Genomic DNA, 19303 nt, shown 5'->3' with positions numbered 1-19303 from the left:
TACGGTTTTGTTGTCGGAAAGTACGATCGTGTGTACGGGGCATTACAGAAAAATAAAGATCATTGGTGTCATGCTCCTAGCTATGCCAAGTGATGTTGGCCCTGTTACTATGCAGGCACCATCAAATAGGAGGTCAGTTAGTCATAATTCAAGGAACCCAAGGATTGCACAAACTCTGGTTGCGAAGGACTGCTCTATATTGAGCTAAGAATAGTGTGAAAAACAATAGATATCCAGTATCTGACAGTTCTGAAGATGGAAATGTCTTGTTGATGAGACTGGTTGGAGGTGCAAGAAAGGCTACGGAACTCACATACCTACGTATTACAACTGTGGAGAGCAGATAAACATTTAAGAATGCACACCTTGCTGGGTTTAGAGGTAGATGGAATACAACAACAGAAGATCATATTGGGTTCCACTCTTGTGTCAGCCATGAGCAGAAAGCTTAGGCTATACTGGGCTTTAAAACTGGAGAGGTATAGACTGGAAACATTTAGCATGGTCCTATGAACCTTGATTCTGATGAGGAACACAGATGGAAGGCCAGTCACTGAATCCAAAAGAACACTTTTGGGATTGGGGAATGGGAGATTCGCAGCATGAACGTGCAGCAAACAAATCTGCAGAAATTGTGTGATGTGGACATGGACCAGACTTTCAAAGAAATGTTTGCAGAATGTGGAATCCATGCCATGAAGAACTGAGGCCGTCTTGGGAGCGAAGGTAGGCCCTTCCTAATATTTATGTTGTAATTAGGGATGAGCTCGGTGTTCGATTCGAATGCATGTTGGACTCGAACAACGGCCTTTCGTCTGTTTGGCGAATTCAGTGTGTTCTTTTCTCAGCCACCTGCAGGAGTTAGTGGGTGTTGTGTGCCTCCAGCGCAGTATACACCTGTATCTACCCTTTATTGCTGTTGCTCTCTAATACAGCCATCTGCAGGAGTTAGTGTGTGTTGTGTGCCTCCAGTGCAGTATACACCTGTATGTACCCTTTATTTCTGTTGCTCTCTAATACAGCCATCTGCAGGAGTTAGTGGGTGTTGTGTGCCTCCAGCGCAGTATACACCTGTATGTACCCTTTATTTCTGTTGCTCTCTAATACAGCCATCTGCAGGAGTTAGTGGGTGTTGTGTGCCTCCAGCACAGTATACACCTGTATCTACCCTTTATTGCTGGTGTTCTCTAATACAGCCATCTGCAGGAGTTAAAGTGGGTGTTGTGTGCCTCCAGCACAGTACAGTATACACCTGAAGATACCCCTTATTGCTGGTGTTGTCTGTTGCATATCTTGCATATTAGCCTTTAAAATTAGCACTGAACGTTCGAGTCCCATAGACTTTAATATGGTTCTAAAGTTCGTACGAATTTTAGGTCCGTTCGAAGGTTCTGGTACGAACCGAACCGGGGGGGTGTTCGGCTCATCCCTAGTTGTAATGGTTCAGTGTGCATTTTGTATATTGGAAGTACACTGCTGTGTGTTAAGTACAATACGCAACCCCTCTTGATAAAAACAGTAACACATTTATTTGATAAAACAAAATCTCCAACATAATATACTCATGAAAGTGACAGCGGTTTTGTGACATTTTATTTTTCCACGTATTTTTTTTTTCAATTCGTGTGGTCTGCAGGTTTATGTAGAGTTAACATCTTGAAGTCAGCTTTTTAATATTCCTTTTTTTTATTTTTTTATCCCTTTATTGTGCATGAAAATACCTTGAGGATTAAGGTACTTATCTCACAGTAAGTGGCATTTGCTTGTCACCTATCAGGAGGAGTTTGCAAAGCCTGGGGTTCTTAACGATCCAAGTTATAAATATCTCAAATAAAGCAACAGAGCGTGTTTGCAAAAACCCAAAGGTCAAGGCGTCGATCACGTATTAACCTTTATTAGATATGATTGTGACACCAAGAGGTAATCATAGCTCATAGATCTCTCCTTTTTTTTTCTTTTTAATCTAGACTACAAATATACTCACTAATGTGAACTAATGCATCTCTACTACTAGAACATTTATTTTTTATTTTTTTTACTCTGTACATCTCAATGGTAATTAATGTAATGCAGTCTTAATTGTCTTAAGGCATCAAATGATAAAATATGTGCAATAGATAAATAAGATATAAATTAAAAAATACCTTTGCGGGCTAATAAAGTGATTCTGTATATATATATATATTTATATATACTATATTTATAAAAAAAATCGCCAAATTTTCTATTAAAGTGCGTATGATCAGTCATGCTAATTAAAATTAAGAAGTGAGATTCAGCCATCCTGCAGGGCAAGGCTGTTTTACCGAGCTTAGCAAGATGAATGGCTTGGATGTCGGTTAAGCAATTTTTTTTATTTTATTTTTTGCCATTGTAATGATCTATTTTTGTTTTATCGTTAGAACATGCTGCTTATGATTTCCTTGCAGAAATTTTTTTGGACAATCCCATGAGTGTAAAATGCCTACAGGAGGTAGAGTTTAAAGAAGGATCACCTCGTAAAAACCAAGGATGGTTCTCCATGCTTGTAAATTAGAAGCACCTATGAGTGTAGAAATTACCGTAGCTTTGAGTTAGGTCCCTTATTCTTGCAACACTAAGGCCCCTTTCACACTGCGGCGGTTTTCAGGCATTACAGCGCTAAAAAAGTGAAAAAAGTCCTGCTAGCCGCATCTTTGGAGCGGCGAAGGAGCGGTGTATTCACCGCTCCTAATCAGCTCCTGCCCATTGAAATCAATGGGACAACGCGGCTATACCCCGGCAAAGCGCTGCTGCAGCGGCGCTTTGCGGGCGGTTTTAACCCTTTTTCGGCCCCTAGCGGGGGTTAAAACCACCCCGCTAGCGCCCGCAGACCGCCGCTAAAATAGACGGTAAAGCTCCACTAAAAATAGCGGCGCTTTACCGCCGACGGCCGCATCGCCCCAGTGTGAAAGGGGCCTAAATGCTGAGATATTTGTTGTCTGGTTGCTGATCTTTTGATTGGCCCGTGGACTAAAGTAGCACATGTGCTATGAAGACTTTCAGTTGAAAGAAATTGACTAGGTCATCCCCTAAATAGTCCGATTTTTTTCACCTAGGCAATATTGAAGATTAACTGGGCTCCCTTTTTTTGAGGGTTTTAGTTTGCACCGGGTCCAGACTGGCCATAGGACAAACCGGGCATTTGCCTGGTGGGCCGGGGCGGTTGGCCAACCACATGTAGGGGGCTTGGGTGTCACGAGAAGTGTTGCCAATGATTCTTCTGCCGTTCCACCTTCTGCCCACCGCTGCCAGCATTAGTGGTTGGTTGCTAGGGCCACCTGCCGTCTGGCAACCAACCACATGGTAGGTCTGCCCCCCCCAGCATTCAGTGTAAGGGAAGTTAATAGAAGTTCCTCCTCCAGACCTGGCTGCTACACTGTGTTCTCAAGTCCACCAAATCTCCCCTAGTGAATCTCGCCCACAGAGCTCCTGGGTCCCTATTCCCAGCCTCCCATCCTGCCCTCGGGAAGGTAATTCAACATAGGGAATATTGATGGGAGACCTCTAATGATGGGGACACTGATGGAGTGACCTCGAATGAGGGGGACGTTGATGGAGGGACCTTTAATGAGGGGGACACTGATGGAGGGACCTCAAATGAGGGGGCTTTGATGGAGGGACCTCGAATGAGGGGGCATTGATAGAGGGACCTCTAATAAGGGGACACTGATGGAGGCACCTTTAATGAGGGGGACACTGATGGAGGGACCTCTAATGAGGCGGACACTGATGGAGGGACCTTTAATGAGGGGGACACTGATGGAGGGACCTTGAATGAGGGGGACACTGATGGAGGACACCTTTAATGAGGGGGACAATGATGGAGAGACCTTTAATGAGGAGGACACTGATGGAGGGAACTCGAATGAGGGGGCACGGATTGAGGGACCTTTAATAAGGGGGGCACTAAAGGAGGGACCTATAATGAGGTGGACACTGTTGGTGCCCCCCCCCCCCTTCCTGGGCTCTGGAAAAATTTGCTGCTCATTCTAAAATGCCTGGGCCTATTTTTTGTCAACAGCAACCTGTATCAAACTTCTGGTGTCTGCAGGCAAGCTGTTCACTAGCTACTTCTTTACTCCTTGCCTAAATGCCCTTTGATACTGGTGTGTCCTAATCATATATTTGCAAATCTGTGTATTTATTGGAGAAATTATTTATTATTGAACAGATTTTAAATTCGGTCCCGTTTTCTAACTAGCACAAGTAAATGATGAAGTGAAAATTGTCTTTCTCCTTTTAATTCCTTTCATCCACTTGATTCATACTGGAGAGCCAACAGTATTTTGGAAGCCCACTAAGACTTCTGAAGGACTTGAAAAATAGGAGTAACAGTTAAAGCTTTCAATGAAATATAAGAGCAACAAAGGATAAAAATACACTTTGGGGTTGATTTACTACAACTGGAGAGTGCAAGATCCGGTGCAACTCTGCATACAAACCAATCAGCTTTTCAGGTTTCTTTGTGAAAGCTTAATTGAACAAGCTGAAGTTGGAAGTCGATTGGCTACCATGCACAGCTGCACCAGATTTTGGCACTCCGGCTATAGTAAATCAAACCCTTTGTGTGCCCCAATGGCCAGCTATTGCCTTGTAACAGTAGCAGTGACATCATCACTGGGCTGTACATAGCCTGTGCCGAGAGCAGATCTGTGGGAGGGGCCCAGCAGGCAAAGAACTACAGAAGGGGCGGAGACAAGACCAGTTCATCATGTACATAGAGAAAGGGCAGTAGCAACCGGTCTTTATTACAGGAAACTCCTAAGGAGAGGGAAAATGCAGGTTTAACGCTCAAATTAAAAATAAATACTCAAAGGGAGTCAAATTTAAAAATACGGATATACATGTTTTTTAGACTTGGAATTCAGGTTAAAACTTTTTAAAGTAATAATTTTGAAGAAATAATATTTAAAGGAGTTTTCAAGGATAAAATCTACCTTACCACATACTTAGCACTTATTAATGGCAATATAACAATAGTTCTGCTTTTTGGCATTGGCCGTTAGTCTAAATGTCCCCATACACGGGCATATCTAATAATTTCTACCAATTGGACTTCAAATGACTTTTAAGATCAATATAATTTTAAATGGGAGAGTGAGAGCTGGTCGTTTATACAGTTACATGCATAGACAAAAAAATATAAGAATAACAAACATCCCATTAATCTCCCTGAACATAAACATTTTAAAGGTTGAGCATCCGTCATTGACAGGCATCTTCGTACACTGTCCTGTTCTATTGATCAAACATAAATTTCCTTCTACTTATATTGACCTAGAAGGGGCTCTCATAGCAGCTGTGTCCAGGCATTTTAAGCCCATCTGAAAAATAATGCAATCCTATCTGTAACTGGCTGCAAAATCATGTTTCACCTGTAGGGGCACTGTAGCCTAATCTGAATTAGTATTCCTGGTGCGATGGTGGAGGTATAAGGAGATGCTACTCTGTGGAATGGTCAGAAATGAAAAAAATAACGAATTGAAGGGGGCTTGAGACTGAAGGGGTTTCCGTGGTATAAAAGGCGTAATATTTCCTCTACAAATTATACATATCAGTAGTAGTTATCTGCAAAGGTCAAGTAATGCTAACTTATAAGCAGTCAAAAGAATGTATAAATAAACTTAAAGCGGGAGTCCGCCGGGAGTTCCGCCGTTTTTTTTTTTTAAAAGCCAGCAGCTACAAATACTGCAGCTGCTGACTTTTAAAATAAGGACACTTACCCGCCCAGCGTGCCCGCGATGTCGGCACCCGAAGCCGATCTCTTGATCGTCTCTCGGGTGCTGCCGCCGCCATCTTGGGTATGGGAATCAGGAAGTGGAGCCTTTCGGCTTCATTTCCCGGTTCCCTACTGCTCATGTGCGAGTCGCGCTGCACAATAAGGATGGATCTGTGTGTTTCCCAGCAGGCAGCGGGGGACTTTCGGAAAGGGGCGTAATCTACGCCCCTTTCCGCAGAGAGCTATTCCACAAGTGGGTGCAGATACCTGTACTGTACAGGTACCTGCACCCCCCTCCCCCCTGAAAGGTGCCAATTGTGGCGCCGGAGGGGGGGAGGATTCCAATGAGCGGAAGGTCCACTTTAGGGTGGACCTCCGCTTTAAAGTGGAAGTCAAATAATTTTTTGTTATTTTTGTATATAGTTGGGAAGTATTAGAACCTCTCTCAACTTTTACAGCGGCCTTTGTTCCCATCTGAGCTCCCCTTCCCCCCTCACCCCACTTTTTAGCCCTGATGTTTTGTGCCACCTAAGATGGGAAGTAAAGTGTTCAGGATCTGGACCTGAGCTTGGGATCTCTGCTGTATCTGGCAGTAAATCTTCTCGCTGAACCACCTCAGATGCTGGATGGCTTCCCGCCTGATTGCTTAAGCAACCTTGCCTTAAGTCTTGTTTCTCATGAACCTTGAACTCTTTGCTCCTCCCATGAACTTCCTAATTTAGGCCATGTCTCTGCACTCTTTCCAGATTTGTGTGCTCTCTCCAACCAATATCTCACTCTTGTCACCGACCTTTGGCTTGTTTACTGACTATGCTTCTGCTTGAGCTCTGCCTGCAACCACTCATTACCAGCCTTTGGCTTGTTCCTCGACTACGCTTCTTCTTGATACCACCCTGCAACCGCTCGTTACCAACCTTTGGCTTGTTCCTGGACTACGCTTCTGCTTGATCCCTACCTGCAACCACTCGTTACTGATCTTTGCCATGTTCCTTGACTAAACTGCTGCTTGATCCCTACCTGAAACCACTTGTTACTGACCTTTGGCTTGTTTACTGACTATGCTTCTGCTTGATTCCTACATGCTATGTCTGCTACTAGACTATAGCTTGCTCACCTCCTGGTGGGACGATCCTGAGGATCGGGACCTGGACAAAAAACCCATCTCCACCATTAGGAGCTCTGGTGAACACAGGTTAGTGCTTACACCCTGCATCTCCAGTGAGCCTCTGTCATCCGCCAGGGTAACTTGCTTGCTTACTTATCCATCTGGTTGATGGGACCCACTCTACTGCTATCTGCTGATCTCTGAGCCTGACTCCAGACAAGTAGCATTTCTCCAACATACGAACAGCTATATTAATATTTTGTTTTTTTTAGTAGAGTGGTGAAATTTTAGAAGCTTTGTGAGTCCTTCATGTCTTTATGTACCTACACTGAAGATATTTTTCTTTCTTGTCTAATGGGAGGGGGTAGGGAGTCTGATTTTTTCTTTTTTGGATTGGGTCTGGAAGAAGTTAACCCTCCTGCTGTCTTTATTAGTTCCTGTGTCCACCAGTGGTGAGATTTTTGTCTACTTTCTAATAACAAAGTGCGGGACCCTTTTTCTTGGGTGTCGCACCCAGGTGTTGCTGGACAGCACTCCATGTTCATCATAATTGTCTACCTTAGGTATTTAGGGCCCCTCATGGGTGTGTGGGAGTGAGTTGTAGGATGGGAAACTCTGGAAGGAGAAGTTAGTTGTGGCTGAAGTAAAATAGAGAGAGAGTTTGGCACTGGAAGAAATTAGAGGTTGTTGGCCTGCTATGGAAACTCCACTGCAAATGTGGAAATTAATGGGTCTCTCATCCCTTAATCTGCTGGTAAGTAGTCTGGGGTCTCTGCCCAGGCATCATATATGAACTGTAGTTAGGATGTCTGGAGCTACCTGGGTGCAGGAGTGGACTGTCATGTTAAAGGTACCCCTCAATCTTTGAATAGCATCTAAAACTATGAGAAGTGAGCCCTGCAGTCTAGAGTTCCAGCCTCTGGCTTCTCTGTTTTGTAAATTAGCCCTGTAGAATGGTGACAGTCATACCTGCTGGATGGAGAGTTCTCTTATATCTTGTCCTGGTGGCACATGACTGACTAAAAAAGGTGTCAACAGAACACAACATGAGGAAAAGTCTTTCCAATGGGGACAACTACAAAGAGACAGATATCATTACCCTATTCCATCCTATTCCATCCAAAATTAATATTTGGTCTAAATTCTTCTTTAGTTGGTAATTTATCCTGGGCATTGCTAGGAAAAGTAGCATTGTGATTCCATTAGAGCAGTAGACCAGTGAAACCACACTGTAGAGCAAACCATGAATTCCAAGATTACATAATTTCTGCTTATAGGTTTTAGCTGTGGTTGAAAATGATCTCAAAGTTGCTAGTCAACGTGGCAGAACCTGGTGATCATCTTCAGGGGGTTCACTCATAGTTTTGCATTTTTTACGGGTCAACATAGCCAGAGTCTCTCTATAAAGAATAGTGGAACATCAAAGTGCGGGGCCTAAGAGCAATGGTTGGATGGCCCTCATTCTCAAATTTTTATCAGGGTGGTATAATTCCCCTTTACCTCATGACCAATGACAAAAGATTACATCAAGACTCAAATTAGATCATCCATTTAGTAACGACGATTGTGAAACTCAAAAGGTATCAGGATCATTACAACCAACCAACATAGCGTATTGTTTTACATTATAAATTGTATCAAGCTTTTGCTTTTTTTTTTTTATGTATTTTTTTGGCAGCGTAAGGCCAACTGTTGATTGAAGTCCACAACACAAAAGTGACTAAATGGACCAAGTCCTTCTCATACTATGTCAATCCACGGTCCTTTGCTTCGCCAAATAGATTCCACTTAAATTAAATCAGAAAAGCTTTTAGCGGTAACATTAGCATATAGAGTCACTGTCTGATGGATTCCAAATATAGCTTGAGACACACAAAATATTTATTTTATTTATTTATTTTCTTTGAAATGTCACTGAAATTTGGCGACAGCATAATCCAAGTTCCAACACGAAATGCCGGGTTAAGAGACACCAATCCATCAATGACAAAAAATGATCTTCGGGTTACAAAGGTGAAAGATTGTCTGATGTCCTACACCGAGGCATCTTCACAGAGGGAACACCAGAAAACCAGAGAATGTAGAATATTGCCATCCGCCAACCAAGTTGCCTTTCTCAAGTTTTAAGTACACTTTGTCCTCTTTATCCAAATACAGAAGGACTCCATTGGTCGCTGCCTCTCGGGTTACGTCTTTATCGCCGGCAAAGGCCGAAATTACTGGTTTCCCGTTCAGCATCAAATTAACCTAGTGGATAGAAACGGACTAGGTAGTTATTTCTAAAGACATCAGGGGGTTCATATTCAGTAAAACTAGTATTTTTATAAATACACAGAAATTATTGATAAAATGAGTAATGAAATAAAAGTCGAACTTTTAGGAAAAAAGTTGCCTAAAAGCTATTTTCATGTCCATAAAGAATATCTAAAAGCAAGAACTAAATATACTGCAGCTTCCCAGTCCTTACATGTGGTGCATTTGTCTTCCTATTGCAGGCTTTTTTTTTAAAGCAAAACTTTATCCTCCACATAACATCCGCTACCCCCCCATTTCTTTTTTAAAGCGGAGGTCCACCCTAAAGTGGAACTTCCACTCATTGGAACCCTCCCCCCCTCCGGCGCCACAATTGGCACCTTTCAGGGGGGAGGGGGGTGCAGGTACCTGTACAGTACAGGTATCTGCACCCACTTCTTGCGTAGATTCTGCAGAAGGTACGCCCCTTTCTGCAGAATCTACGCCCCTTTCCGAAAGTCCCCCGCTGCCTGCTGGGAAACACACGGATCCCAGAGACTGCGGGGACCATCCTTATTGCGCAGCGCGACTCGCGCATGCGCAGTAGGGAACCCAGGAAATGAAGCCGCAAGGCTCCACTTCCTGATTCCCATACCCAAGATGGCGGCGGCAGCACCCGAGAGACGATCGAGAGATCGGCTTCGGGTGCCGACATCGCGGGCGCGCTGGGCGGGTAAGTGTCACTATTTTAAAAGTCAGCAGCTTCAGTATTTGTAGCTGCTGGCTTAAAAAAAAAAAAAAACGGCGGACTCCCGCTTTAAGCCTCACCTACCTGGTAGTGAGCTCTGCTAACCCACCCAGCGGATCCAGCACTGTCCAGCTGAGAGCATCTTCTCTTCTGGCAGCGCTCGGTAATGCGCCGCTATGTTTCCCTGTGACGTCATTGCTAGGCTGACGGTTGTTCCTGACAGGTCCGCCCCCTCCTGCACCCTCCTCCTTTCTTCAGGAAAATACTATGCCTAGGCACAATGGGCAGTGTGCATGTCACGTGCAAGTGGAGACGGGGCGGACATCCTGTTAAAAAAAAAGTGGAAAAAAAAGCTCTATTCCTTCAGAGGAGTGGTGAAGAGGTAGGGTTGTGCTTGGGAGGCTGAAGGTTTGCTTTGAGATTTGTTTTTACCTGGTGATCCAGCAAGTAACACATTTCCTGTCCTAGAGTGACACCGCTCACTCACTACACTGTATCTAAGGAGCAGCAACGTTGCCGCCCTAGGACAGGAAGTGTGTTAGGTCTACAGAATCCTCCCCTTCAGCCTCTTCTTTTTACCTTAGGGGCAGGGAAGTTGTTATAGTACACAAAGAAATTGGGCAGGGTTAAAAGCACAGTGCAGTTGAGGCAGAGAGCACAGGAAGTTAGGAGCTCACTGCATTTCTGTCAGGATCTTTTTAAGCAACTGTACTTGCAACAATTTTAAAGAGGCAAGGCATTGGAAATTGTACATTTAATTTAAAGAAACAATACAAAAGACATACACTTATAGCATCAAACCTTTTTATTACTCCACCCACAACAATGCCCCACATCCAGCCACACATAATGCTAATGGCCCATATTAGGTTAAGCCGGGTGCATATAAGTACACAGGACCGCACATAGAATGCCTTGTCAGAATGCCCAGCTGTCAGGACTTGGGTGGCACTGTGCCTCCCAGAGTGGAAAATTGTAGTTCCAATGTCCACAAGCTGGTGTCTCCCAGCAGATCCTAGTAATTAGTCTCCACCTGATGCTGGCTGCTGGGAGGGTAATTAAGTCCCTCTTCTGCTGATACACCTAGCGTCAGTGTTTTGCTTTGCTTGCTGTGTTAAGTCAGATGCTACTGCCATTTATCCAGCTTCCGTTATTGCTTTTGCCCTGCATTCTGTACCTTCCACCTTGCTGCCTTATATCTGCTCCACTTGCTCCTGACCTTAGTCCTGATCCCCTCTTCCTTCCTTGCATATCCGTTATTCCCTGTGACCTGTGTCACACGGGTGTGTGGATGTATTTTGTTTTACTATTAATAAATATACTTTACTATATATAGTCTGGTCGCAGTTTCTGAATGTGTAGCCACACAGAACTGGCCACCCTTGCTGTTGATTTGTGACATCAGCCCTATCTCAGCCACTGCTAATTACACTCCGACGTGGTCCAATGCAGTTTAGTAATAGACTCCATATTATCTGTTTTGGGAAAAATCTTTATTTTCTTCATATTAAAACTTTTCTCAAGTGGACTGTATGAATTAATATGTAAAGTAGAAACCATAAATATGACCCCACCGATGAGATGTAGTGCACTCATGTGTCTACATTTTCTATACTGCTAGTCTTAAATCAAAAAAGATGGTGGTCAGGTTGGGGTAGCATCAGCAAGTCATTCTTAATTTTAATTGATTAGGTATAAAATGACTCAATCAGTTTTAGAGGATTAATGTTTTTATACATTGTCATCTCAACTGCTACATGGCTTTTACAGTCCATTTGAATGCAGCCCATCTAAAGTATCTTTTGGAGACTACAAATGTGGCCAGCTTTGAGTAAATACAGCAAGTCGAGGATACCTATTTGTACTACATTAAGGCCATTCCTAGTTTAAATAAAATTCACCTAAAATTACCACGGTAGGCCATGATATGAGGAGCATCTTTAACCACTTCAGCCCCGGACCATTTTGCTGGTCAAAGACCAGATCACTTTTTGCGATTCGGCACTGCGTTGCTTTAACTGACAATTGCGCGGTCGTGCGACGTGGCTCCCAAACAAAATTGGCGTCCTTTTTTTCCCACAAACAGAGCTTTCTTTTGCTGGTATTTGATCACCCCTGCGGTTTTTATTTTTTGCGCTATAAACAAAAATAGAGCGACAATTTTGAAAAAAAAAACGCATTATTTTTTACTTTTTGTTATAATAAATATCCCCCAAAAATATATAAAAAAACATTTTTTTCCCTCAGTTTAGGCCGATGCGTATTCTTCTACATATTTTTGGTAAAAAAAATCGCAATAAGCGGTGGTTTGCGCAAAAGTTATAGCGTTTACAAAATAGGGGATAGTTTTATGGCATTTTTATTAATCATTTATTTTTTTAGTAGTAATGGCAGTGATCAGTGATTTTTATTGTGACTGCGACATTATGGTGGACACATCAGACATTTTTTGACACATTTTTGTGACCATTGTCATTTATACAGCAATCACTGCTATATAAATGCAGTGATTCCTGTGTAAATGACACTGGCAATGAAGGGGTTAACCAGTGGGTGGCAGTGTAGGGGTTAAGTGTTCCTAACTGTGGGGGGGCTGGGCTTTCATTTAGTGAACACTGATCTCTGCTCCAATCACATGGAGCAGAGATCAGCGTCACTAGTTGCTAGGCAGAATGGGGAAATGCTGTTTACAACGGCATTCCTCCGTTCAGCCGCCCCGTGAGACGATCGCGGGTATGCCCGCGGCGATCGAGTCCACGCGACCCACGACCGGACTCACGGGGGTCCCGACTGGCACGCGAGCGCACCGCCGGCGGCGCGCTCGCGATGGCAGGGCGGCATTAAAGATAGGACGTACCTGTACGCCAATATGCCTGCCCGTGCCATTCTGCCGACGTACATCAGCGTGCGCCGATCGGGAACCGGTTAATAGATGAAACTTAATAAGGATGAGTGAAATTGAGAGTTTTCATTTGCCAAGAACTTCAGAAAAATTATTTGAAGTCCATATGGAAAGCAAATTAAGATGGTTTTGGTATTTTTTTTTATTTTCAGTAGACTTGGGCTATGGAAGCTCCTTTCAACTATAATTTTTGTACTGACAGCAAAAAAAGGTAAAATAAAAAATTGAAACCAAAAGTATATACAGTGCCTTGAAAAAGTATTTATACCCCTTGAAATGTTCCACATTTTGCCATGTTACAAACAAAAACAAAATTGTTACAAATAAATAAGTGAAAGTGTGGCGTACATCTGTATTTGCAGACTCTACATTTTTTCTTCTAAGAATGCCCAACTCTGACCAGCTTCCCTGTCCCTGCTGAAGAAAAGCACCCCCACCACATGATGCTGCCACCACCATGTCTCACGGTGAGGAAGGTGTGTTCAGGGTGATGTGCAGTGTTAATTTTCCACCACACATAGCATTTTGCTTTTAGGCCAAAATGTTTGGTCTCATCTGACCAGAGCACCTTCTTACACATGTTTTCTGAGTCCCTCACGTGGCTTCTTACAAACTGCAAACAGGACTTCTTATGGCTTTCTTTCAACAATGACTTTCTTCTTGCCAGTCTTCCATAAAGGCCAAATTTGTGGAGAGCACAACTAATAGTTGTCCTGTGGACAAATTGTCTCACCTGAGCTGTGGATCTCTGCAGCTCCTCCAGAGTTACCATGGGCCTCTTGGCTGCTTCTCTGATGAATGCTCTCCTTGCCCGGCCGGTCAGTTTAGGTGGACGGCCATGTCTTGGTAGGTTTGCAGTTGTGCCATACTCTTTCCATTTTTGGGTGATGGATTGAACAGAGCTCCGTGAGATGTTCAAAGCTTGAGATATTTTTTTATAACCTAACCCTGCTTTATACTTCTCCACAACTTTATCCTTGACCTGTCTGGTGTGTTCCTTGGCCTTCGTGATGCTGTTTGTTCACTAAGGTTCTCCAACAAACCTCTCAGGGGCTTCACAGAACAGCTGAATTTCTACTGAGATTAAATTACACACAGGTGGACTCTATTTACTAAATAGATGACTTCTGAAGCCAATTGGTTCTACTAATTTTAGACAGGGGTATCAGAGTAATGGGGGCTGAATACAAATGCACACCACACTTTTCACATATTTCTTTGTAAAAAATACCATTTATCATTTTCCTTCCACTTCACAATTATGAGCCACTTTGTGTTGGTCTTTCACATAAAATCCCAATAAAATACATTTACGTTTTTGGTTGTAACATGACAAAATGTGGAAAATTTCAAGGGGTATGAATACTTTTTTTTACAAGGCGCTGTAAATAACGATCAAATGGGAAAACCCATGAATACAAGTTTAGCGCTACCCCCCAGAGGAGCTGCTATGATTCACAGGTTCTTTCACACACAGTGCAGAGGCAGCCAGGCATACAGCAACAGTCCATTCACTCCGGCTCATTGAACAGTCCAGGGGTCTGTCTTCTTTTTGTAGTTTCTTTCTTGGTAGAAACTTGGGAGGGGATTACGGGTGAAATGAGCTACTCCAAAACTATTGACCATTAGCATTTCCAAAAATGGGAAGCACAACTCTTTCTCCTCCTCCTCAGTCAGATTTGGCACTTTATTTTTATTGGGAGGGTAGCGGGTACCTGATTTTGACAGGTACCCGCTCCCTCACTTCCCGGTCGGATCACTGCAGTGATCTGAGCAGAAGTTCCGCCCAACCCCTTCTTTCCCGGCAGCCTTCTGTAACATATCACGAGGTCCAAGAAAGCTGGAGGACCATTCATGTGCAATGAGCAACCGGCTGGGAAGCCGCAAGCATTAACAGCCAGCTGCCCACAGTTACTATGCTGGCACCTGGGACCGAAGCCCGGTGAAAAAAAAACGCTCGGATGAGGACATCGCTGGATCCTGGGACAGGTAAGCCTATTATTAAAAGTCAGCAGCTACAGTTTTTATAGCTGCTGACTTTTAATTTTTTCTAAAAATGACTGAACAACCGCTTTAAGTGAATGTGACTATTGAACAGTCTATTCCATCACAGCTGGGGATTATGAGGTAGGATGCAGAACAGGTATAGCTAGTCAAGTTCTCCGCTGAGGACCAAGAAGTAGCTTTAAGGTGCAGCACAGAAAGAAGGCTTTATTCACAGAGTCCTGGTATAAGACCAGTCCATAAGTGCAGCCCTCTGTAGAGCAATCCAGCATCCAGTCCCGGGGCTCCAGAGGCAAGAAGCCCCTGTCCTCCTCAGCTCAATGATCCATCCCCTCAGGGGGAGAAGCGAAAATCTCCTCAGGGCTCCACAGTCACCAACTGGGCACACCTTCCCAGGGATTGTATGGGCTCTGCTCAATATATTCAAGACCATCACCTAATATTCTCCCTCCCTAAACTCTAGAAACTTCTTCTAGAGGCAAGGGGAAGCAATCAAATGCCCAGCCTGTGCAGAACTGTAAAAAAGCATTACAGGGTGTACACGTCTAGTGCATTATCAAAGGTTTATTATATAAAAACACACAACCAAATGGATACCCACAAAATCAAATGCATTTGGGTGTTGTATGACATAAAATCTCAGTCCAGTGCGGGAATAGTGTGGCCAAACACACTGCAACTTTGCAGGTGCAACTGCCACGTTTTTCGGGGGACGCACCCCCTTCTTCAGAGCTCCTGTGAGCTCCTCTCTCAGAAAGGAGAACGATCTCCTCAGGGCTCCAGACTATTTAACAGCATGCCAGCCACCAACTGGGCACACCTCCCCAGTAATTGACTAGGTCCTGCTCAATATTCAGGCTGTTCATTAAGATTCTTCCTCCCTAAACTCTAGAAACCTCTTCTAGAGGCAAGGGGAAGCAATCAAACGCCCAGCCTGTGCAGAACTGTAAAAAAGCATTACAGGGTGTACACGTCTAGTGCATTATCAAAGGTTTATTATATAAAAACACACAACCAAATGGATACCCACAAAATCAAATGCATATGGGTGTCGTATGACATAAAATCTCAGTCCAGTGCAGGAATAGCGTGGCCAAACACACTGCAACTTTGCAGGTGCGCACCCCCTTCTTCAGAGCTTCTGTGAGCTCCTCTCTCAGAAAGGAGAACGATCTCCTCAGGGCTCCAGACTATTTAACAGCATGCCAGCCACCAACTGGGCACACCTCCCCAGTGATTGACTAGGTCCTGCTCAATATTCAGGCCATTCATTAAGATTCTTCCTCCCTAAACTCTAGAAACCTCTTCTAGAGTCAGGGGGAAGCAATCAAACTCCCAGCCTGTGCAGCCCTGAGCAGACAAAAAAACGAAACAATCATCACTTCCCTGCCTACAGCAGGAGCCAACAACTAAATATGTCTAGAAGCCTAACTAGGAGGGTGCTACACAAGGAACACTAAACTATCGTAAAATACACTCCTAAAAAGGATACAACCTCTAAGTTAAGAACATTTTATTTTTACAAATTTCAATAAGCGAAACTGAGTGTCCGCTTTGGCAACATTTTGGCAACTTCAAAAAAATGTTTTGCCGAAACTGCTGTTCTCATTCCTACCAATAACATGGGTGACTTCCTAGTCGAAAGGCTAAGCCAAAATGACCACTGGGGACTGTGGTTGATAAAAAATGAATATCTTTTGAAGCAGCTGGTTGTCAGCTTCATCACACACTATCATGTTATATCTGTTGAGAGCGTTTCAACAGATATATACGTAGATATCAGCAATTGATTGCTATTGCCACACCACAGAATATTACGAGTGTCATATCATCATCTCCCTAGAAGGCTTATGACTCTGGACGATAAAATTTGCCTTTGTGGTTCACATTAACTTCATCAGCCCTTCTCAACAACCTCTACATAATTACGGCCCAATAAAGGATGCAGTAACACTCCACATAACCCGCGATATTAATTTCTTTCAATTTGCATAAGGAATATAGAATATAAAAAAGCAGTTAACTGGAGCATCAAATTGATTCAGGACTTGAACGGATAATTAAAGGGGTTCAGCTGCAAAAGACCTATAGAGCTCTATCAATGACCTACATACACGAGAGGAAAAGTTCTCCTGATTCCGTCACAAGAATTCCAGGGGGGGGGACATGTAAATGGAGCTTAGTTGTGTATATGGGGATATAAGGTGGGTCAGATATCTCCAGGTAATAGCTTGAATTACAAAACATAGGACACCATTGATATCTACTGACACTTTTTTGTAGGTGTATACAGTGCTTTGAAAAAGTATTCATAGGCCCTTGAAATATCCCAAATTTTGTCACGTTACAACCAAAAACGTAAATGTATTTTATTGGGATTTTATGCGGTAGACCAACACAAAGTGGCACATAATTGTGAAGTGAAAGGATAATGATAAATGGTTTTCACATTTTTTTTTTTACAAATAAATATCTGAAAAGTGTGGTGTGCATTTGTATTCAGCCCCCTTTACTCTGATACCCCTAAACTAAAATCTAGTGGAACCAATTGCCTTTAGAAGTCATCATGAATGCCAAGGAACACACCAGACAGGTCAGTTGTGGAGAAGTATAAAGCAGCGTTAGGTTATAAAAAAAATATGCTAAGCTTTGAACGTCTCATGGAGCTCTGTTCAATCCATCATCTGAAAACGGAAAGAGTATGGGCACAACTGCAAACCTACCAAGACATGGCCGTCCACCTAAACTGACCAGCCGGGCAAGGAGAGCATTCATCAGAGAAGAGCCAAGAGGTCCATGGTAACTCTGGAGGAGCTGCAGAGATCCAAAGTTCAGGTGGGAGATTTTGTCCACAGGACAACTATTAAGCCTCGTACACACGGTACGATTGTTGGCCAACCGAGGGTCTGATTTTTGTCAAAAGGGGCGTGTGCCAGGATCTTGTCTTGCGTGCTGATGTTACACAATTGTCGTGCCACAAACACGAACGTAGTAATGTACTAAGAGGAATTTCAGCTCTTGAGCGACAACCTTTGGGCCCAGATTTGTGTACTGACCATACGAAAATCTGACGTCAAACCAATGTCCACCGAAAATTTACTAGCCTGTTATCCAACATTTGTTGGCCGAGAGTTGGACAACAATTATCAAAAGGAGTGTACTAACGGTCAGATTTTAGGACAACAGTCTGTCAACAGACAATCCCTTGCCAACAATCGTACCTTGTGTCTGTCAACAGACAATCCCCTGCCAACAATCGTACCTTCTGTCTGTCAACAGACAATCCCCTGCCAACAATCGTACCGTGTGTACAAGGCTTTAGGGGTGCTCTCCACAAATCTGGCCTTTATGGAAGAGTGGCAAGAAGAAAGCCATTGTTGAAAGAAAGCAATAAGAAGTCCTGTTTGCAGTTGCATGAAGGTAAAAAACCTTGAGCCTTTGGAACCACTTTAAGATAAAAAAAAAAAAAAAAGAAATAAAGAAACATGGATCATAAACATTTTCCAGGTAAGTAACTCAGGGGTGGTTGGTGTGTGAAGAGGGGGGGGGGGGGGTTATTGAGTTCAAGTCATTAAGTCAGATAATCAGCATGACAGCCAGCCGACTAGTATTTTCAGAGGGAGATCGGCACAAGGCCTACGTATTTGTCTCAGTAAAAGTTTTCCTTTAAAAGAAATGAGGCAGAGTGCTGAATCAATTAGAATAGCTCTGTAGTGGACCACATCAGTTTTAATGAGCACTTTAGGGTTTAAAATACTCATTATGTGTTTGTAAACCGATTTTATGCACTAGGTAATTTGCAAGCTGAAAATTCAAAATTTTTATACAAGAAAGTGTTTTCTTAACCACTCACCTAATTGCAATCCTATATAAACACCTTAAAGTGATACTTCAGTTTTCCTTTTGTTCGTTTTTCTGTGTCCCTGCTAGGGAGATTTTTTCAGACTTTGTGTCCCAGTGACACCTTGTTTCTCAGGATGCGGCAAGGGTCACCGGGACAGGAAGTGAGAAGGCATAAAAAGAAATATACAGTATCTCCCAAAAGTGAGTACCCCCCCCTCACATTTTTGAAAATATTTTCTTCTATCTTTTCATGTGACAACACTGAAGAAATGACACTTGTCTACAATGTAAAGTAGTGAGTGTACAGCTTATATAACAGTGTAAATTTGCTGTCCCCTCAAAATAACTCAACACACAGCCATTAATGTCTAAACCTCTGGCAAAAAAGTCAGTACACCCCTAAGTGAAAATGTCCAAATTGGGCCCAAAGTGTCAATATTTTGTGTGGCCACCATTATTTTCCAGCACTGCCTTAACCCTCTTGGGCATGGAGGTCACCAGAGCTTCACAGGTTGCCACTGGAGTCCTCTTCCCCTCCTCCATGATGACATCACGGAGCTGGTGGATGTTGGAGACCTTACGCTCCTCCACCTTCCGTTTGAGGATGTCCCACAGATGCTCAATAGGGTTTAGATCTGGAGACATACTTGACCAGTCCATCACCTTTACCCTCAGCTTCTTTAGCAAGGCAGTGGTCATCCTGGAGGTGTGTTTGGGGTCTTTATCATG

General features: G+C 43.3%; 1 protein-coding gene across 1 annotated transcript in view; it reads right to left on the bottom strand.

The window, feature by feature from the left end:
* Positions 1-1506: 1506 nt before the first annotated feature.
* CBLN4 (cerebellin 4 precursor) overlaps positions 1507-19303 on the bottom strand; it is a 92786-nt gene continuing 74989 nt past the window's right edge. The window contains exon 3 of the mRNA XM_077460545.1: positions 1507-9092. Coding sequence (XP_077316671.1) covers positions 8895-9092 — 198 coding nt within the window. The 3' untranslated portion in view covers positions 1507-8894. The remainder of the gene's footprint in view (positions 9093-19303) is intronic.

Source organism: Lithobates pipiens, unplaced genomic scaffold (assembly GCF_037356315.1).
Source record: "Lithobates pipiens isolate NorthernLeopardFrog02 unplaced genomic scaffold, aLitPip1_a1.2 Scaffold_28, whole genome shotgun sequence".
NCBI lineage: Eukaryota > Metazoa > Chordata > Amphibia > Anura > Ranidae > Lithobates > Lithobates pipiens.
The sequence above is the reverse complement of the archived record's forward strand: the minus strand, read 5'-3'. Positions and strand labels throughout refer to the sequence as shown.